The 23441-nt window shown below is 31.5% G+C and overlaps 1 protein-coding gene across 1 annotated transcript; it reads right to left on the bottom strand.

The window, feature by feature from the left end:
- Positions 1–11801: 11801 nt before the first annotated feature.
- Positions 11802–15694, bottom strand: LOC139857422 (hydroxymethylglutaryl-CoA synthase-like). Its single transcript, XM_071846173.1, has 11 exons — positions 15468–15694; positions 14657–14763; positions 14302–14578; positions 14069–14227; positions 13568–13641; positions 13414–13489; positions 13265–13320; positions 13087–13174; positions 12860–13000; positions 12624–12773; positions 11802–12164 (listed from the first exon to the last, which is right to left on the bottom strand). Exons 1-11 carry the CDS (start codon positions 15531–15533, stop codon positions 11982–11984), a joined length of 1377 nt encoding a protein of 458 aa, XP_071702274.1. The 5' UTR covers positions 15534–15694; the 3' UTR covers positions 11802–11981.
- Positions 15695–23441: the final 7747 nt, after the last annotated feature.

The following is a 23441-nucleotide window of genomic DNA, read 5'->3' as shown; positions in this document are numbered from 1 at the left end:
TCATCCTTTGATTTCAGATATTTTAAAAATTCTAAAACATCATCGAATCTTTCATTATAAATATCCTCGATATTTCTGAAGATATTTTCGTAACTATTATTATCCGAAATTATTTATCTGTTCACGCTATCTGTGTTACATCATAAAAGAAGCTATTTTAGTTTCTAAATTCTGAAAATTTCGAAAAAAATGGATGTTTTTAAAGTAGTGTTGGGAATTGAAGCATGAGTTAGTATAATATAATGACACTTGATCAACGTGATTATATTACAGTAAGTCATGCTGAGTTTCTAATGGAACGTGATAAAGGTTCACAAATCACACCCTCATCATAAACCATGTTACATAACTCTTTCATTCTATCTAATCTCTAAACATATCAATAAAATATTTTTCTTGATGATTCGATCTTTTCCAGATATTCTGGTAATTTGACAAATCAAGATCGTGCCATTACAATTTCTTTCTTAGAACATTAGCTATGTTCATTTCGAAATGTATAGCTACGAATTCTGAACCATTATTCGCTTGACTTAAAGTTGGGAAGAGAAAATGAAAGCATGAATCTCCGAAATATAATGGAAAATATAAAGCCCGATAACAACCCCAAAATTACAAACCGTGTATATCAATGCGTATAGCAATATAAAGATATGGGAGAATGAAAAACACTATAACCCCAAGGTAATAGTAGAAGAAAATAACTTCCTCTTGTGGCAGATGAAAAAGAAGAATGAAGGATACGATAGCCAGGAAAATATCAAGAATCAGAACTGGATTAAGCATTTTTACAATCTATTAGGAAGTATAAAATAAGGAAGAAGATTATAGGAGTGGTGAAAATAAATGAAACGGAAAAGGTCAATTTATAGCAAAATATCAGACATAGCAATCAAGGCAGATTACGCATTTAATCAAAGAAAATCCTAATTTTTGCAATTACCGAAGAATCAAATCTTATTCAGATTATGAAAATTTTCTATTCCTTAAATTCTGAAAATCAATCGTGACTACGTCAAAAGATATGACGAATCTACATTTATTCATTTCACTCTTTTGGTGATAACTTCACTCGTACTCTTCACAAAATTGAATTGTTTTATCTACATTGCTAAATGATGATAAAACTCTAATTTTCAGCTCGTATGCGTCATGAAAACATACTTATTGTCATCCATGACCACCCCAACCAAATTTCGGGACGAAATTTCTTTAACGGGTAGGTACTGTGACAACCCGGAAATTTCTGACCAAATTTAAACTTTATCTTTAAATGATTTAATGTTTTCGACACAATAAGCAAAGTCTGTAATGTTGAGTCACGAAAGTTTTGAAACTATTTTCATGTAATCAATTATTCTTTGACTGTTCTCGAAGATTCATGAACAATATATATATATAACTTAATGTACATATATATATATATATATATATATATATATATATATATATATATATATATATGATTTCAAGTTATTTAGTAAATGATAGTAACATTCGATTATTGATTCGATTGATATTTAGATAACTTAACTAAAACGTTTAAGATGAACAAGTAAAACACTAATTTGCTACAGTATTTTCGAATTGCTACAGTACCCAAAATGCTACAGTGTTTTCGAAAATCACTATTTACTACAGTAAAAAAAACTTGATTGCAGTAACTTTGCTACAGTAAAACACTATTTCAAAATAAAAATGTATATATGTATATGTATATACTACGAGACGATGATTTATAGAAGCAAATAACCAAAACACTTAATTGATTAAAGCTACACTTCGAGTGACATAGTTTATCAATGATTAAGTTTAATTTTTGATAAAGGTACACGTCGCGTAACGAAAAGTGCTAGTTTTCTAAGCGTAAGAAAATGCATTCGAGAAACCGGAATCGGGACATAAGTCGAGTGACAACGTACGAGTCATCGAAATGAAAATTACAAGTCAACTATGCACGTGAATTTAATATAATATATAATTAATTATATAAATTAAATATATTATATATATTATAATAATATGTCGACAAGCAAAACAACAAACGAATGTGAGCTGGAATAAGGGGCCATGCGATCGCATGGCCAGTGGCCTTCGAAAACATGCGATCGCATGGATGTCGGGTCCAGCTAAGGTGTATAAATTGAACTCGTTTTCTGTTTTTGATCCATTTTATTCATCCATCTATCCCGATTTCTCTCTATATATATTTATTATTTATTTTATTATTATTATTATTATATTATTATTATTATTAAGATTAATATTATTATTAATCTTATTATTAATAGTATTAGTATTATTATTTTTACGATACAAAAATAATAATATACATAAAATATTACGACGGAGTGATGTCCAAATGATTTCAAAATGGGTTTTCAAGCGGGATAGAGCTAAGGAAACCATGGGTTATAGCTATGGAGGTTATGGGTAATATTCATGGGTACTGTTTAAAAGGCAAACCTAGTGTTTATCATCTCTGTTGCGTCTACGTACTTTCCTGCAATATTAAATCACAATATTGATACGTGAGCATTCATATCTTATCTTTTATATATTATTTGTGTATCCATGTCTAGTGCTCGAGTATATATATTTATGCATGCTTGTATGCTAAATTTCGTCGTTAAACATTTTATGATGAATCATGAATTAAATACATATATTACTGATAAAAGGTATATGATATGTATGTTTTTGGAAAGCTGGCGAAAAATCAATAACTTTTCATTTAGAAATCGCGTAATTTCGATGAACGAATCAAAAGATATGGTCAACTGAATTATGATTGACGTTAATTGAAATTGCTTTTGAATCTGCAATTAATATTTAAACAACTTGTTTGTAAGATTGATAAATTGGATTTTTGAATATTACCAACCGAGTAAATGAATCCTTATATAAGGTACGTCTCGTTTTGTTGAACTATTGTCAAAATTGACCCTTTTGAAACGACTTTGGATAACTTTTGTATGTCGATCTCGAGCATTAGGATTGTGATACACTATGACCAGACCTAGCTTGTTAAACATTTATTGACCAACATATGTTCTCTAGGTTGAGATCTACTGTTATTTGGGTATTCCAAGTTTCGGTCACATTTCGGTGAACAACTTTATGTGCTGCTCAGTTTATGATGAATCACGAATTAAATACATATATTACTGATAAAAGGTATATGATATGCATGTTTTTGGAAAGCTGGCGAAAAATCAATAACTTTTCATTTAGAAATCGCGTAATTTCGATGAACGAATCAAAATATATCGTCAACTGAATTATGATTGACGTTAATTGAAATTGCTTTTGAATCTGCAATTAATATTTAAACAACTTGTTTGTAAGATTGATAAATTGGATTTTTGAATATTACCAACCGAGTAAATGAATCCTTATATAAGGTACGTCTCGTTTTGTTGAACTATTGTCAAAATTGACCCTTTTGAAACGACTTTGGATAACTTTTGTATGTCGATCTCGAGCATTAGGATTGTGATACACTATGATCAGACCTAGCTTGTTAAACATTTATTGACCAACATATTTTCTCTAGGTTGAGATCTACTGTTATTTGGGTATTCCAAGTTTCGGTCACATTTCGGTGAACAACTTTATGTGCTGCTAAGGTGAGTTTCATTTGCTCCCTTTTTAATTGCTTTTGCAATCTATATTTTTGGGCTGAGAATACATGCACTTTATTTTAAACGCAATGGATACAATTACATACTAAATTCTACACTGAGTTTGAACCGAAAATCCCTTAGCTTTGGTAACTAGTAACTGCCGGTTATAAGAACTGGTGGGCGCGAGTAGTTGTATATGGATCCATAGGGCTTGACATCCCCGTCTGTTCCAGGTATAGAAACCCTAGTCTGAACTATAAAATAGACGTATGCTATTTGAGTTTAGTACACGTTGGATTGCGTGTATTGTACATGTTGGTTGCATGTATGTTAAAACATGGGTACTTATTATAACGTTAAAGTTTAGTTACCAGGGTGCTCAATCTTGTAGAATATTTTGATAAACGTTTCTGGATGAAACAACTGAAATCTTGTGATCCACCTTTATGTACAGATTATGCAAAACATTAAAACTATGAACTCACCAACCTTTGTGTTGACACTTGTTAGCATGTTTATTCTCAGGTTCCCTAGAAGTCTTCTGCTGTTTGCTTATATGTTAGATAAGCTATGTGCATGGAGTCTTACATGGCATATTTTTCAAGGAAACGTTGCATTCACCAAATCATCACCATGTATCTTATTTTGACTGCATTGTCAACAGAAGTACTATTGTAAACTATTATATTACGGTGATTGTCTATATGTAGAAATCATCAGATGTCGAAAACCTTTGATTTAAATATTCATTTATGGTGTGCCTTTTCAAAAGAATGCAATATTTACAAAACGTATCATATAGAGGTCAAATACCTCGCAATGAAATCGATTAATGACGTGTTCGTCCATATAGATTTGGAGCGATCGTCACATATATCGGGTACCAACAAAAGAAAACAAGCCGATGAATTACCAATTCCAACTGAGGCTAGTTTGAACCCGAAAATTAGCACGAACCCCGACCCATCCCAATTTGAAAATTTATTTAAAGATCATGACCCGATCCGACATCCTCCAAGTCGAGCTAAAAGTCAAAGGGATTCGTACTCATCCGATGCCGCGAGTCGTATGTCATCCGACGAAGTTCGGATAAAGATAGCTCAATCCACCGAAGCTTCTCAACTAGCGGCGACTAAAACCATGGAAAAGCTTTGTGAAGAAAGCGAGACGAGAACAATGTTGAAAAGTTTGAAGCTTCTTTCCAAACCGGTATCACGAGACTTGCCTCCCGGCGAATATGAAATGATGATGAATTATCGAGCGAGACTTAAGAAAAAATATGCTAAGGAATTGGTACGTCCGGACGACGACGACGAGTAGTTTATTTGTAGTATTTTATTTTTATGTATGTCACATTTTATTTAAATTATTGTAACGTTTTTTTTTTTTTTTTTTTTTAATGAAATTTTAGTGTTATATTAATGCCTTTTATGTTTAATTTAAATTATTTAATTGTTTAGAAAAAAAAAGTAATTAAAGAGTATGGAAGAAATGTGTAACTGTTGGGAGTGTTTAGTCATTGGTTTAGTCCTGAGTAAGAAATGTTGATGTGGCGCTGATGTGGCGTCTAGTCCTGGAGGACTAAGACGAAACCATTGGTACCTCTCTAATTATTACGGAGTATTCTATTACTTTGTTCATAAAAATTATATACTCTTGGAGAGCTCCCAATGGTTTCGTCTTAGTCCTCCAGGACTAGACGCCACATCAGCGCCACATCAGCACTTCCTTTTCAGGACTAAATACTCCCAACAGTTACACATTTTTTTCATATTTTTAATTACTTTTTATTTGTTCTAAACAATTAAATAATTAAAATTAAACATATATAATTTATTATTATTAATTATTGTAACTAAATTGAAAATACTTTTATTATTATTTATTACTGATATTATAAATATAGTTTTAATTATTAAGTAATTATTAATTATTAAATTACATCAAATTTAAAGCTTAATAATTAATTTGATTAAATATTTATTTAAAAGATAAAATAAAATATTAAAAAAATATACTTAAATCAATGTAACCCACAAACTTTTTGGACTCACCATTAAAAAAAATATGGAGTAAAAAAATATCCCCATCTTCAACTTCAACCTCCATTTACATCTAGAAATAGCAGTGAGTCAATATTTTAATTTTTTTTTATTAAATGGCCAAAATACACCAATTTCCGTCCACAAATATGCTCAGAATGAACGAAGAGAGAGGCGGAAGGCTGGGCGAGGGGCTGGGCGGGATGGTGCCATCGGCTTCTTGCTGGGCGGCGGGGTGGGCGGAGGTGTAGGAGTCACCGTTGGGACCGCTCTTAGTATTTTCTTTTAATTTAAAATCTAACCAATAAGTTTTAATCATTAAAAAAAACTTAAAAGGTCGTTCGAGTGGATTTCTACAAGATCCGGTGACTTTCAATGAAATACAAATAAGGTCGTTCGAGTGGATTTCTACAAGATCGAAGGGCAAGAAACTTGATTGGCTCACATGGTTATCTTGTCCCTCCTCTTATCTTTCGAGCTGATGAGTCTGTTCCTTTCGGGTCCTAGATAATAGGCGGTTTTCGAGTCTATATGTAATTATTTGATGTTTTCATGTCCTAGTTTGTAACTATCTCCAATACTCTATCGGAGATCTATACTCTTTGTTTTCGTTGTTTTTAATATAATTGCTTGCTTTTCTAAAAAAAAAAAAAAAAAAAACTTATTTAATATTAAAATAAAACGAGTTAAATTGTCACATAAACTACTTATCTTTTAAAGTAGTTAATTTACCTTTTAAAGTTGTATCTCTTCATCATCTTAACACTCCCTATGGGTTCCTTATAGCTTCTTTGTTATTTCAAGACCGTATAACTACCTAATCGTATTAGTCAAATCTTCTTTTACAAGAAGGTGATGATTATAACAATTTGTGTACAATATTCGTAGTCTTCTTGTTATAATAGACGATGTTGCAGTTTTAGTAGTTTTAATTAAGGGACAACATTGCTGAAATGGTCCCTGTGGTTTGTACCAAAATGCTGATTTAGTCCCTATAATTTTTTTTTGATGTATTTCGTCCTCGTGGTATGTCAATGTTGCTGATTTAGTCCCTATTTCTGACGGACGCTAAAAAATTCTGTTAACTCCAATCACATGCCACGCACATGAGGGTAAAAATGTCCTTATGTCTTTTTCTTTAGACAAAATTGCTGATATGATCCCTATGATTTGTCTTTTTTATTAAGAAAATTATCATCTATCTTCATCTTCCCCAAATCATCACCATTTACTCTAAAAACTAAAAACAAATTAAAATTACTACGTACTAGTCTATCACTTCAATCAAAATACCTCATATGCCCAATCTCAAAATCAAACCATTTACTTACAAAATCAAAACATTTTCCTTTGTTAAAGTTTACTACTAACAAAGTTTCTACAAATTTTTACACACACTAATATATATATGTTTATGAATTACAAAAAAAAGTAAAAAAAAAAAAAAAACACATTACATTTTCACTAATTGTAAGTGTATTTCCATATCTCTAATCTTTGCTGTACATAAATCCTTAGTTTTGTGGACCTTACTTTGCAACTCACGAGCTGAAAATCGTTCAGATTTACAGGTTTTTGATTTCGATTATACTCACAAAATCGTTCAAATAATCAGATCTACTGTTGTTCAATTGGGTGGCGACGACGGTGGCTGAGACCCATGGCAAACCACCGCCCATTCCAACGAGGCTTCATCTTCTGATTTTGAAGGTGTAAAGAAGCCATGAAGCTACCATTGTTTAGTGTTTGAACAATCGTCGATCGAGAACAAGTGGTTAATTACTCTTAATTTTTGAGCGAATGATAAAGAAGGTTAATTGATTGTTGCTGCTGACATATAAACAAACACACCCTTCATATCCGATTGATGGTGCTCCTGAGATATAAATGAACGCACAAGCCTTGTCAATTTTGATTTATTGTCAAAATTTATAATTTTAGATCTATATTTAGGTGAGATGATTAGAAATAGGGTTTATATTTTTGAGATGATGATGAAGATGATGATGAAGATGAAGATGAAGATGAAGGTGAAGGTGAAATGATATGGATAACAGATAACAGATATGAAATAGAGAAAAATATAAAAAAAAAAAATTAGGGTTTGTTCTTCCTTTTTTAGGGATAAATATGAAGATGATATGATATCTATCTATATCTATATCTATATCTATATTCTATATAATAATAAAGTCAAATTTAGCTAATCAACATTCAAAAAGTTGAAATGGGAATAAATGGACCATTGGATTAACTCTCATCTTGCAATAACAACCATTGATTCACTTGATCACTCAACATTTGTCTCTCTAATCCATTTCAATTGTTTATTGTCAAAACTACCCTTAACATGCTCCTAGAAGAAAATACTGGGTAACTGATGCTCCCAAAAATTATTACGAAACAAAGCATTCAAGCAAATAGGGTTCTCAAAAATTATTATGGATCGAAACAATTCATGCGGATGCAATTAGGGTTCAAATAATCCTTTGTTTTCTGAACCTTTTTTGTCAAATATCAAAGTCGATAGAATTTTTAACGCTGCATAAATCAAATTCGGCTCTAAACATGCATCAGATGAAATCAAAATCGTTCGGTCTTCATCAGATCATTCAAAATTGTTAGGTTTTCATTGCAGGTGTGTAATCAAACTCAATCAATTATAATTGTTACCTATCCATACATATGTTTATTGTCCGAAATTCTATTGCAGGTGTACTTTCAAGAAAGTAGGGTTCTTGAGTATTATTTGGATTTTGTTGACATTCTCACAGTCCATTGGTTAAGCATTAGGATTTTTTGTTTTCGGTGATATAGGGTTTGATATTGTGATTTTGTTCTTGAAATGGGCAAAAGACTTGTATGAAATTAGGATTAAAAGCAGATCCATTTCATAAACAAAGACAAATCAATTGAAGATGTTGCCATGGCGATTGCTGATTTTGTTGTGTCTGTCAGGTATTCTTTATGTGAATACCGTTGTAGTTAGCGATTGATTCAAACCAACGTAGTTATTGATAGATTTATTATGTTTGGTATAATGATTTAATGTTTTAAACAGAACAATACATTTGATTGATGTTTGTTATATTCAGTATGATGATTTAAACAGGACAATACATTTTGATTTACACGAAACAATACTTTGGATGTATTCTTGATTCAAAAAATGATTAGTAAAGATAATGAAGAAGAGATTAAGGTTTGAAAACCTTAAGGTTATAAAATACATTATCTTTGATACAGTAACTTTTAGATATAATTAGGCTTAAAGGTTTAGCTCCACATGATGTTAGTTCTGTGTACAAATGTTTAGCCTGAAAAACATAAATTTAGATTTAGTTGCAGTTTGAAGTCATTATTTTTATGCATTTATTAGTCATTATACATTGATATGAATAGTCTCCATGTTTATAGTCCAACTAAAACTGATCTTTTGTTGTCTAATCATGCACAAGAGTCCGAAATCTATTACGTACTAATTTTAAATAACTTATTGGTACTGTTTTTGTTGGAGCCAGCTATGAGTTTACTATAGCTATGAGTTTACTATACTGGTATTGTCAAAATTGTGACATGATAGTGATATTTTATATTTGTTTGGTGTGCAGATTGTTTTACAATATTCAGAGATAGAAAGGCTCCTTTAGAAGCAACATTTTTTTACTTAAAAAAATAGCCAAACAGAAATAACATGTTGAGCTTTAGATTTATTGTGATGTATAGTGTTTGTATTCAATCTTTCATGTTATCTTCAATTTATAATATGCTGAAACAAAAAGTTTGGATTAACCTAACTTTGTTGTTGAGGTAGATACAACTTCGAAACTTCAATCTTATATTGTAAAAGTGTAGAACAAAGTAAGTGCGTTAAAAATCGTAGCTCATTTTGGGAAAGTGAAGAACTATTCTGATATGCTTGCCTCGATTGGTATCTCTTTTTGTTTGTAATTTCATGTAGTCAGAATAACCATTCTGATGTTCGTTAATTCGAACTAAATAACGGGTTCTGATTTTCGACTTTCCAAATTATTACAGGGCGAGAAATCTCATAACACAACCATTGTTGCTTGGACGTTTGGATATCCGGTTCCAGGTACGATCATAAACTTTATTTTTTTTTCTTGTATGGTACATGTTTTTGTTGTCAAGTGACTTGGGTGATAGATGAATGTTGCCATGTTGACCCATTTACTTATCAGTAGATCAAGTATGTGTCAAGTGTTACGACCACATGTAACGTTCAAACACTCAAATGGCTAAACTTGATACATGAATCACTTAAAAAGAAAGAGGTCAATTTGGTCATAATTTGTGTAAACTGTCTTTTTATGTATAATACATCCTAAATCATTTTTAGTGGGGAATATATAATATTGTAGTAGTATAATTGTTGTGCAGTGTTTGACATTTGATTTATGAAACAATGATTGAAGCATTTGGACAAAAGATATTGGACTTTCGTATGTATTTGTGTACGTAATTTTGGAGTACTTGCACTTGAAGTTATAATTTGGAAGAGGCTGATGAATCCTTCATCGAGAAGGGCCTTGTTATTGATGACTAGGTATGGCTTTATTTCTTCAAATCAAAATTTTCCAATTTATGTTGTTGAACTATTGCAATTATGTATTTGGGCTCAATTGAATAACTTAATTATGGAATATATATAAACAACATAAGATCATTGATAGATCTTGTGAATTACTTACATCCATCTTATGCTCCCACAAATGAAAATTGTCAATCTGCATAGTCAAAGTCAAAGCCCTGTGCAATTTTATATGTTGCATATTGGGTGGGTAAAACAATTATGTAAACAAGCAACTTATAGGATGTGTGAAATTATTTTGGGTTATGAATCTATAGTATGGTAAATCATCATGTGTATTTTTTTTTTCTTGCAGAGGTGACTCTATTACTGGGTAAGATACGTATTGGGGTAGTGGCCCATGGAAATATGTATGGTAAGCAAACTATAAAAATGTTCAAGTACAAAAATAGGAGTTGGTTGTTATGACAACTGACAAGGGTTGGTCTATATTGTTCTTTGATCACGACCTCATAAAATGGTAACAACAAGACAAATACTCAGGTTAGCTTATTTGTAAATTTTTGCACCCTTATTCAGAATCTATTGTTACAGACTTCATATAGTATTTTTTAAGATTGCTGCAATTGAATGGTTTTATATTATTTCAAAATTTACAACAAATATGTTGTCTGAAGCTGACTCTGATAAGAGATATTGTTCATAATTAACATCGTAATATATATATATATATATATATACACACACACACACGTTAGTAGCTATCCATGATAAGCTCTAAGTTTCTCAAAATGTTTGCAGGTCAACATCAGACGTTCAATAGACACGGGAAATTGCGTTCACAAACATAAAATGTCAGTTTTTGTTTATTTACTATTCATTTTTTCCATACTTGCTACGAATTCATTAAACCATTGTGTTGTACGACGTGTTACTTAATTGTTAAATTTCCTGTACAAGTGCTTTAATAACATTGTGAATTATATTCCATCATATTAAACTTTTTTCAAGTATGCCAATAATTTTTCATTCCAATATATTCTGATATCTCTCAAAATAGGTTTCATAAGTTTTTATTTCAAAAACCCGCGAAATCGCGGGTTATAAACTAGTAAAAGATAATAAAGAAGAGAAAAAAAGGGAGAAAATTTAAAAGACGAATTTACCCTCATGTGCGTAGCATGTGACATGAGTTAACGGAGTATTTTCACGGCCGTTAGCTGGAGGGACGAAATTAGCAACATTTGCAAACCACGAGGATGAACTCAGTCAAAAAAAAGCATGGGGACTAAATCAGCATTTTAGTACAAACCACAGGGACCATTTCAGCGATTTTGTCTAATTAATGTGATGTTAATGTAAAATTTCAGAAATTCAATTATGGGTGTCGTGACTCGTGAGTGGTCACTAACAAATTTTATATCAAACATATTCAGATGATGTATTGGTTTAAGTTGGCTTATTTACAACCTTACCCAACCAAAAGTATATTCGAAGTTCATACATTGTGATAAGGGAAATTCATACGTTAAAATTTAGATAAACATTTTAAAATATCAATCAAAATAAGAGTATTTCTAATCATAATAAAATTTTATTAATAAAATAAGTTAAAAAATCCATTTCTTCAATTGACAGCTTACAAATAATAATAAACTCAAATGGAAGCAAATTATGATGTGTTCATACAACAATCACTCCTAACCAAATACTTGTAGAGCTTAACTTGATGACTCTAAGTCGACTAATTGGTTTCGATCATCAATGGCCGTTGGCCACCTCAGTCGTCTTCTTTGCATAAAATCTTCTGTACTTCGAGTCAACTTCAGTGAGATAATAAGTACCTTGAGCTAAATGAGTTGTATCCTTGCTTGTCACATAGTCCTTGCCACCGTATCTATGCTCCATCACGTGCATCAGTTCTACAAACTTTTCCGGGGCAAGCTGCACACACAAAAGTAGAAGGGGTGATTTCGACCCATTTAGTTGAATTGGAGTTATATGTGCTGTAATTTTATCTCCAAAAAGGTCAAACGAAACAAATAAGTCAAAAACTTTTCCGGGGCAAGCTGGACATATACAGTTATTTACTTTTGGGCTAACAAACCATCGATAATCACACACAAAAGTAGAAGTGTCAATTTCGACCCATTTACTTGTGATTTGTAGTAATTTATTTGTGATTTTAAATCAAAAAGATCAAACCAAACATAAAAAGATCAAATTTCAGAATAAAAAATTTAGTGTTGAATGAATGAAAAAATCTTTTTGTAATCATGAAGGCTTAAATCATTAGTATAATTCAAAGAAACTTTTTCACCGGTCAACCCAACCAATTTTGACATGTACTAGTCAACAATGTAAGTATACTTTTGGTTGTTACTAAGGATTAAAATATCATACCTCTGTCCTTGTCTTCAACTTGTGTTCAATATTCATGACCTTTGCAATGTTTGAAAGACTAAAAGGCCCTTTTCCCTCAGTAAGATGTAGTGAAAACATGGTGGCGGATAATCCACTCCCGTATGAAAACATCATTACACGGTTTCCATCCTAACAATAGAAAAAAAAATAATAATAAATACAACGTAAGAATCTATACATCTAAATTCTTAAAATAAACAGGGTGTTACACGTACCAGAGAGCTATTTTTGTTATGAATAAGTGAAGCAAATGCAGCATATATAGATGCAGTGTACATGTTTCCCAGTTGCTTAGGGATCAAAGTTCCTGGTTGAACCTTCTTATCATAATCTGGTTTTGCAACTTGCTGAGATGCCTGCAAGCATAAAATCGTTTTGATTATTAGTTCGTAAAAGGTATAAATCAAGTTTAAATCGAAACGGTTATAATAGATAAAAGCACCTTTTCAAGATCACGGCTTTGGTAACTTTCGTCACCTTCTAGAGACGTAAACTGAACTAGCTTCTCTTTGGCAGATTCATCAAGAGAGCTAAAATAAGAAAGATTTTGTTTGTTTATTAGTTTAACAAATGAGTGAGAATGTAAATAGTGTTGAAAATATTAATATTCCGATAATCACCTGGCATTTCTAGCAACATCGGCGAACACCAATCGAGCAAAGCTCTTCTGTACAAGCTGCATAAATTTAAACAAAAGTTGAAGCTCGAAAAAAATTTGCATAAATTTAAACAAAAGACTTGAAATGTCAGTTGATTGATTTTAGTTTACCTTGTTATAAGGACTGTGAAATACAAAAAAGTCAACATCTGCCATTGAAAATTGCTTGCCTTGTAATTTCTCATACCTTCAATTAACAAAAATTATGGTAAGAAAACTAGTAAATATATAAATAGAGTAGGTGGTATGTCGAAAACAGACTTACTTTTGACAGTATCCCTTGTAGCAAGAGTCGAGCGCCATAAGATAACAAGTTTGAGACAACTTTCCATCGACAACCTACAACAAACAATGTTCAGTGGTAATCTTTTAGCAGGTCAAACGGGTCAAAAGTAACCCAAAACGTATTTTTCAATGCTAAACTTAAAGAATCATAATTATTATTATATATAGTTATAATATTAACATCGACAGACTAATCATTTATACACAAGAGTATTTTGGACAAAAAAAAGTGTATTTGGTCAATCCGCCCATTTTGCCACCTTTCGTTAGACCCAACCATTTAAAACTAGAGCCTGAACCTAAATATATGAAACTTCAGAAGAGGGATTGAGTTACACTAATCATTTAAACAAAAGAGCATTTTGGGCAAAAAGTGTATTGGGTCAACCCGCCCATTTTGCCACATTTATTAGACCTAAACATTTAAAACTAGAGCCTGCACCAAAATATATGAAACTTAAGAAGAGGAATTGAGTAATACCGGATATTCACTTGCAAGGTCAGGCTTGTAGAAGTCATAAACATGAGACATATGACTTGCTCTTAACTTGCCTTCAAATGCAATTGGAGCATCAGGGCCTATCAGCATAGCAACCGCACCTGCTCCTCCCGTTGGGCGAGCGGGTCCCTCAGCATAAACCTGGTCAACACAATTTCTAGTCAACAGTTGACCATATTTTAACTGTCTTTAGAATATATATGAAACAAGCATACCGCACTGTCAGTGGAGACAACCAACCCATATCGCCCATCCCATGAACTACTTTCTACCCAATTTACACAATTGAATAAAGCTGCAGTTCCACCATAGCAAGCGTTTGTTGAATCGACGCCTTCAATGTCTGTATTTCCACATTCTTCAAAGATTTTCATGAGAAAAGTCTTGATGGATTTGCTCTTGTCTATCACTGTTTCACTACCAACTTCTAACCGACCAATTTGTTTTGGATCAATCTCATACTTCTCAAGTAGTGATGTGACAGCTGTCAATCTAAATTTAAATAAGTTAAAACTATGATGACATCACAAAAACATACAGATCTTGAATAAAAGTGAAAGCAGTACGAACCCCATAGAGATGACATCTTCAACCTCTGAACAAAATGCCATGCAATCCTGTCCTAGACCAATTGTATATTTTCCTTTACTTACTCCATCAAAATCCTCTAATGTATCCTGCAAATCAAATAATCAACAGTCAACAGCTAAGATTAATTCAATATTTAATCATCATGAATCTACTAACAACTAATCTAAACTTATTACCAATACTTTAAGAGTGTGTGGCTACATCTTATTTATACTTGATCATCAGTTTTAGCCACTAACCTGCTTAAACCCTAGGCTCATTAACCTCGTAAGCCGTTTAAACTAGGGTTATGATAACGGCGTAAATACACGTACGCCAATTATTCATCTACAACAATGTCTACACGATTAACAACAGCTATAACATTTACACGCAGTGGCGGATCCAGGAAAATTTTTCACCTGGGCGAATTTTTTTTTTAAACTTAGGGAATTTTTTTTGCAAAATATTAGAGGTTTTGTGGCAAAATATAGAGTTTTTTTTAGCAAAATTGAAAAGTCTTTGGGCAAAATACGAAGATTTTGAGGCAAAATAGGGAGGTTTTGGGGTAAAATATGAAGGATTTGGGGCCAAAATTTTTTTCCACCGGGAGCAAAATCGAAAAATCGAAAAAATTTGCACTAAAATTTCGAAAGCGGCTCCCCCCTCTTAATGCATTGGATCCGCCTATGTTTACACGTGTGCCGTACAAGTGTACTGAAGCATAAATCATTTTCAAGTAATAAATAAACTGAAATCAAATTGAAATACTAGTAATAAATAATAAGAACAGGTATGAATACGTATGTACCTGTTGGATACAAGTAGGAGGGAAGTAGATTTCCAAGGCAAGAATTCCAACGTTTTGAGGCGCCATCTCTGTTTTTCAATCGAGTTTTAATCTCAGTGAATTGAAAGTAATTAACTGTGATTAATTAGCAGATCGAATGAATGAGGAATCAATTAACGATCGCAATTAATTTATGATTTATGATGATTATTATTATTAACTGAAAATGGAAATATAGAGAGAAAGGGTTGGTGTTGAGGAGGCGGCTATATATGCTGGTAAGCAAGTGGTAATAACATATTTATAGCACCAAACTAACTAGAACTTTTGGTTATTTAAATACCCTCCATTTTTGTTAATTACAGTATTTGCCATTTCTTACGTATCACTTTTTAATTTATTTACATCTAATTATCTATTATATCCTTAATTATATTTATAATAATAATATAAGTTCAACTCATTTGATTAATCTAGATGTATAATTATAAGTTTATGAAACAAAAGTGTAGATGAATTAAAAAATAGTGTGTGAGGATCACCTCCCTTCTCTAATACGGTTGATTAATTTTACTATTATTATTGTACAACTAACAAATAATTAAAGTTTATTAAAGTTTTCGCTGTATGCCTAGATGATATATGATACAAGTGTTGGGTGTTATATGCTTTTATATATACTTTTTTAACGGCGGTTAGAGTTACTGATGAGGGTCCAAACGTGATGTGATGTGAAAACTAGCTCACTTGATTATTTCCTAAGACGAACTGAACTCGAGTGGTGTTCTTCAATGAACAACTCAGTGACCACTCAGGCAAGCCTGCATGGTTAATCTAGTGAATAGTACACTATCAAAAGATTTTGCACAATATTAATTGTGATTAGTTATGTTCAATATAAAGCAGAATTAAGGATGAATGGATAAAGCTAGTTAGCTAGGTGTTGTATGAATGCATGTGTTTTGTTTTTTTTTTTTTTTTTTTCTTATACTAAATCTAATTCAAATTTAGGTAATTATTTTGAAATTAACGAGCATAATTACATAATAGCATTTGTTTGCGAAAACAAATAAATTTGATGTACTACAGATTCTTCAATGTTTCACCATATGTGTGTGCCACGACCTTTGCTTTTTTCCAAATACATGGACACTTTAAAAAGAATAAAAATCAGGAACACTATATACGTAAATTAAAATATAGTCAAAGTTTGTGTGTTATTATTATTTAGTCGACATTCTACGGCACTCTTTTTATGACTTATATCATACTTTATTTCTTATCATAGTTTTATGTACCTTTTGGGATTCATATAATAGCTACAAATACACTTTCAGTAAAATAGTCAAAGTTGAGTATTTAAGTCAACTACATCATACTTTTAATTTTAATTATAATATATTAAATTCATGATTAATGATTTTATTAGATCATTTTTAACGGTCCGTAACCATCCATTCGTCAATCTACATGGCAAAACTAACGAATTTTTACGGGGCGTCATTTAAACAGTGCTTCATCCGCCAGTCATGTACGTGATGAATTTTTTCTGTCCGTGAGTTTATGCACCAACAAACCACGAATTTTTCAGATTTAATTAATATATATTTTTTATTATTAATTTATTTTTTCCACTCAATTTTCAATCAGATTTTATCACATCATTTACCAAATATTTGACACGATAGTTAACAAATGTGAGAAACTGACATCGTCTTTGTCACAGACAGATTGCACTTTATGGTAAAAAAAATGCATAAACTGTCCATGATTGACAATTCACGGTTAAGAAAGTGCATAAAATGTCCATGATTGACAATTCACAGTTAAGAAACTTGCTACAGTCATCGATGAAAAATTGTTGCAACTCGCAGGTGCCGTTTCCATTGAAACCTTAAGATATAATGTGGTTCCTAAAAAGATCGAGGTATTTGTGTGGAGATAATTAAAAAAAAAAAAGAATTCCCGTTCGAGTTGAGCTTGACAAACGTGGTATTGATTTGCATAGCGTAAGGTGCCCCATTTGTGATGATAATATTGAAACAGTGGAGCATTCTTTTATGCTATGTAAACACGCCGCGGATGTTTGGTTTCGGATTTACAAATGGTGGAAGTTAGATAATGTGGCGAATCCTCGTTTCAATGAGTTATGTCGAGGTAAAACAAATCAAGTATCTTCATCATCGATTGGTTTAAAAGTGTGGCAAGCCGTTCAATGGGTGTGCGCATATATGCTATGGAAGAATCGTAACATGAAGGTTTTTCAAAATAAATGTTGGAGTGTTTCGGTTACCTTCCACGAAATCCAAGTTAAATCGTTGGAATGGATATCGCATTGAATCAAAGGAAAGAAGGTAGATTGGCTTGTATGGATCTAGTCCATTTGTATATCTAGATCTAGTTTAGTTCTCGGGTTGCGTTCTTTGCATCTCCCTCGGGTTCTCTATATTTTTATTCGTGTATGGGGTTATCTCATGTTTCTTCTGAGAGGACCCAGTTGTAACATACTATGTATTATTCGTGGTTGTTTAATAAAACTTGCTTTTCAAAAAAGAAATGGTCCTAACGTCACCCCACCTCATAAAATTATAAATTTGTAAAAGATTAAAGCTATGTTAATTATTCTTTTGCTAATTACATCAATTATTATGTATTATTGGAGATCACTCATGATTGATTTGGTACTGCACAACGTTGGTCCGTATAATTAATTAAAGGTGGAAATTAAACATCTTTCATTAAAGAGCTTTAAAATTTCAAATTAAATCAAGAAGACAGGTGTAAATTTTTAATAAACAAAAGAATATTGACATGATTTTTTTAAAAACAAGAACAGTCGGATATAATCTTAAAAAAAAAAAAAAAAAAAAAATGTAAATGATCTGTGTTATAATTCAGTAGGCTTATAATTACCTTTAATGGTTATAAGAACAAAGAGAGAAAAAGAGAGAAGAAGGAGAGAAGAAGGAGAGAAGAAATATTGATATTGATATTTCAAGAGAAATGGTGCACCTTAAATGGTTACCATACATGTCTATTTATAGTATAAAATATTACTATGCAAGAAATATAATAATAATAAAATTAACATCCAATCTAGATATTTTATAACACAATCTAGATATTTTATAACATTCCCCCTTGGATGACAATTTTATTAGAGAATAACTAGTACTGCCTCGTTAAAAACCTTGCTAAAGAAAACCCAGTGGGATAAAAATTTAGCTAAGGGAAAAAGAGTGCAGCATAGAGTTGACTCCCCCTCAAGTAGACAACGCTGAGTCGACACATCTTTTGAACTTGCCTCATGCCAATATTGTGAACGTATGTTTTGAAAACAGCAATTGACAGTGCTTTGGTATAAAGATCAGCAGAGTTGTTGATTGAACGTATCTCATTTTAATCTGGTTGTCTTTTACGAGATCTTGAGTATATGAGAAGAATCTGAGGTTTTCATCTGAAACTGTATCATCTAAATCTTTTATGTACAAGTTTAGCTCCTGTGATTTGTCTACAGTCTCCTTCATGGTTTGCTCAAACCCTTGTTTCAATTCCTATTCCCTTGTAGTCTTTTCTGAGCCTTACCAACATACCATTCTTTTCCATCAAACTTATGACCGTTAAGACCGTCTATGGCTTTGGCGCCTCGTCAGTATTTATATTTTGTTCAGTCACTTTTGATACTCTTCTTTCATTTGTATTATGCAAGCTGCATTTTCTTCATATATAGTTGTTGGTGAAGATAATTGTTAGTCTTTTATAGCGTTCTAGTCCACAATAATCAATAATGATTTGTGTCATTGATCTCAACCAAACACATTTTCGAGTAGTTTCATATAATGCAATCACTTCGTCATGATTTGATGATGTTGCAACAAGTGTTTGTTTTAAGAACGCCATGATTTTGTGGTACCTCCATTTAGGAATACATACTGAGTTTGAGATTTATCTTTATGAGGATTTAATGAATGACCTGCATATACATAATCAACCAAATCTTGTTTTGAAACGTTAGAATAAAATAATTTTAAATCAGCAGTTTCTCAAGGGTATCAAAATATGTGTTTGTCCCATTCCAATGTCTTTTTGTAAGGGCTGAGTTGAACCTTGTCAACAAATTAACTGCAAAAGAAATGTCAGGTCTTGTACAATTTGTAAGATACATAACAGTCCCAATTGCACTAATATATGGAACTTCTGATCCGTTAATATCTTCATGATCTTCTTGGGGATGAAATGGATCAGTGTCAATATTGAGTGATCTAACAACCAATTGGTTTTATCTTTAAAAAATGTTTTAAAATCTTTTCAGTATAAGTTGTTTGATGTACAAGTAGACCATTAGGCATATGCTCAATTTGCAATCCAAGGTAATACTTGGTTTTTTCAAGATCTTTCATTTCAAAATAATTCTTTAGAAGTTGAATGATTTCATAGATCTCTTTATTTGTTCATATGATGTTAAGAACATTGACATAAACAACTACGATCTCATATCCGAACATTGTTTTTATAAAACATACGTGCAAAATAAGTTTATATTTATACCCTTTTTTTTTTATCAAGTAGTCATTTAATCGGTTATACCACATACGTCCCGTTTGTATAAACCCACTTAGAAATCTTTGTGATTTAATGGAATATATTCCCTTGGGTTTTACATTAGATGCTTATGATACCTTAACCCTTTAGGTATATTCATATATATCACTATTAAGTGATCCATACAGATAAGTAGTAACAACATTCATGAGATGCATTTAAATAACTACCAGGTTGATTAAGTATCTAATAAGTAATTGTATCCATTACAGGAGGATAATTTTTCCTCCTAATTCATTTCTGGTCTTTGTGGGAAATATTGAGTTACAAGTCTAGTTTTGCCTTGTAACTTCATTTGCACATTTCTTTTCGGATAAAAATTCATTTGTATCCCATACGTTTCACATCTTTAAAAGTGATAACGATTGATCCGAAAACTTTTCTATTATCGAGCGATTCTAATTCAGCTCTTATTGCTCCTTTCCATTGAGCTCAATCATGTCCATTTTGTATATTCAATGACAGATTTTAGTTCCAGATCATCATCTTTATTCATGATGTCATTGTAACATTATATGAAAATATCTCATAGAGATTTTAGTTTCATTTCGGTTCCATAATATTGCATAATTTATCACAATTTTAGTATTTACATTTATCAATATCCTCTGCAGAAGGAATATTGATTTGTGGTTCTTCTTGAACACTTTCTCTTACCTCATTATCAGCTGATTTTCTTTTTCGAGGATTTTTATCTTCGGAACCAATTGATCTTCCACGTTTGATGCGTGGCAAAGACTCAACAGTGACATTATTGCCAGCTTTTGGAATTTCAGTTCGAGCTGGAGCATTTATCGCTGGTATATATGATTTAGTCACTTTTTTATATCTGTAAATGCATAAAGTAATTAATTTGCAAGTTCTTGCATATGCATTATTTTTGAACTTTCGTTTCACATTCTTTTGTGCGAGTTCAATATACCTTAATTGATGTTCACATCATGAAGCATCATTTTATTTTTTATTTTTATTTCTCCCCCTAATCTAGGGAACAATGTTTTATTAAAATGACAATCTGCAAAACGTGCTGTAAAAACATCACCCATCATGGGTTCAATATATCTTATGATTGAAGATGTTTTATATCCAAAATATATTATTATCTTTCTTTGAAGAACCATTTTATTGTGTTGTGGTGATACAATTGGAACATACACTGCACAACCAATGTTTTAAGGTAGAAAATATTTGGCTCTTGGCCAAAATCAAGTATTAAGTGAAAATATTTACGACTTCCACATGGTATAATGCGAATTAATGTCGCAGCATGTAAATTTACATGTCCACATATAAATATTGAGAGATTTGTACTCATTATCAATTGTCTAGTTATTAGCTGTAAGCGTTTATCTATTGATTCAGCTAAACCAATTTTGTGTATGCACATGAGCAACTGGATGTTCAACAACAATCCCTGTAGATATATAATGATCATTAAATGCTTGAGATGTTAACTCACCAGCATTATCAAGTCTCATCCTTTTAATGGTGTAATCAGAATAATGTGTTCTCAATTTAATAATTTGTGCAAGAAACTTTGCAAATGCCATATTACGGCTTGATAACATACAAATATGAGACCATCCGCTAGATGCGTCTATTAGAACCATGAAATATCAAAATGGTTCACATGATGGATGAATTGGTTCATATATCTTACCTTGAATTCTTTCAAGAAACATTTGTGATTCTTTTTCACAATATACTTTTCATTAATCACCATATGTGCTTTCCATTAATCACCATATGTGTTTTTTTTTTTTTTTATAAATCACCATATGTGTTTTTTTTTTTATCATATATCCTTTTCACCATATACGCTTTTAATCATATGCGCTGTGTTTTTCACCATATGCGCTTTTAATCATATGCGATTTTCATCATATGCGTTGTGCTTTTCATCATATGCGCTTATCATATGCGATGCGCTTTTTATCATATGCGCTTTTTTATGTGAATAGTAAATTAATTAATTTCGTTTTACTATTCATATGAATTAATTTAGATTTACTATTTTGTTAATTGAGTAATATATATATACATCATATACTTGTGACTCCGAAGGCTCAAATGAATTTGACCATATAGTTATACGTTGTACCTTGCACATTAATTTTCAGTAGAAGCTTTAGATGCATATTATTTTCAGTAGAAGCTTTAGATGCACTTTTTTTAATCACCAAATACCACAAACACTTTGTTTGCGTTTGTTCATAGTCATCAATGAAAACCATTTTCTTTAATTTTATTTTATACAATAAAATTAACGCATCATTATTCTTTTCAAAAACAATAATCTATTGTTATTGTTCACTTGTGCCATGTTTAACAACAAAAGTCAACAACCTCTGTCTTGTTTGTTGTGGCAACCAAAAACAACCTTTGCTTTTGTTACCGAGAATCCAAGACCAAAAAACAATTAATTTTTAATTAATCTTTTATCAAAACCATAAATGATTTTATTGATCTACGTTGATATGGCCATAAAGAATTGACGGCTGACCTACTTTTGTAAGTGTATTTCGGCTATCATCCCGAAAACGCACAACGACCTTTTTATTTATTTATGAACTATTTGTTTCATATCTAGCTTAGGCAATTATTGTGAACATTTGGTCCCTATAAGAGCATTTATTTTTTAGACTTTTAGTTGATTTGTACTTGTCACAATTAGGGATAGCACCCGCGGGTCGTGGATGCGGATCCATTGGATCCATCACCCGTACCCGCGGATTTTTTTTTAAGAGACATCCAATTGAACTCTTGTTCGTTGAAACAATTTGACTATATTTTTACTCCCCATTATTAAACGGGCCATTTTGATGCACACTCTTAAAAAAATAATATGTTTTTTAAGTTTTATTATTCAACCTCCTTTTTTCAACGGTCACGTTTTTAACAAAACATTTGACAAGTTTGGAAAAAAGTTTTTTATTGATTATCATCAAAAGTTTTCTATTGTCACTCTACTGGATGGAATTATGGCATACAACCAAAATTGCAACCCAACACTACATAAGAACAAAAAATGTTGTTTTTAATTAACATATGTATATGTGTTAAACTCGGAATAATAATAACTTATTTTAGAAAATTAACATAAGACATGTTGAAACATTTTTGTCACATTTAGCTCATCAAGTCTAATACTTATCATTGATAGATTTTATCACGTCTAGGAGATGTTTACTTTTTTCTTGTATTAAGTCCTACTTTCATTTACCTTTGTTTAGAAAAAAGTTTTTTTTTTTACTTTGCTTTCCCCCTTTCTGTAAAACTCATTTAAACACTTTCTTTGTTTTTTTTTTTTTAAAAAAAAAACTTCCTTTTTTTTACGTTACCCGTAAATTATAAATATATAAAAAAAACTTTTTGTTTAAATTTTTTTTTCTA

The sequence above is a fragment of the Rutidosis leptorrhynchoides genome, chromosome 7, assembly GCF_046630445.1.
Source record: "Rutidosis leptorrhynchoides isolate AG116_Rl617_1_P2 chromosome 7, CSIRO_AGI_Rlap_v1, whole genome shotgun sequence".
Classification (NCBI taxonomy): Eukaryota; Viridiplantae; Streptophyta; class Magnoliopsida; order Asterales; family Asteraceae; genus Rutidosis; species Rutidosis leptorrhynchoides.
This window is presented reverse-complemented; position numbering and strand designations above follow the sequence as displayed.

Coding starts and splice junctions, on each gene's coding strand:
- LOC139857422 (XM_071846173.1), bottom strand. CDS start 15,533: ATGGCGCCTCAAAACGTTGGAATTCTTGCCTTGGAAATCTACTTCCCT. Junction 13,642..14,068: donor ACCTTGCAAGTGAATATCCG/GTATTACTCAAT, acceptor TGTTTGTTGTAG/GTTGTCGATGGAAAGTTGTC. Junction 13,490..13,567: donor TACAAGGGATACTGTCAAAA/GTAAGTCTGTTT, acceptor TGTTAATTGAAG/GTATGAGAAATTACAAGGCA.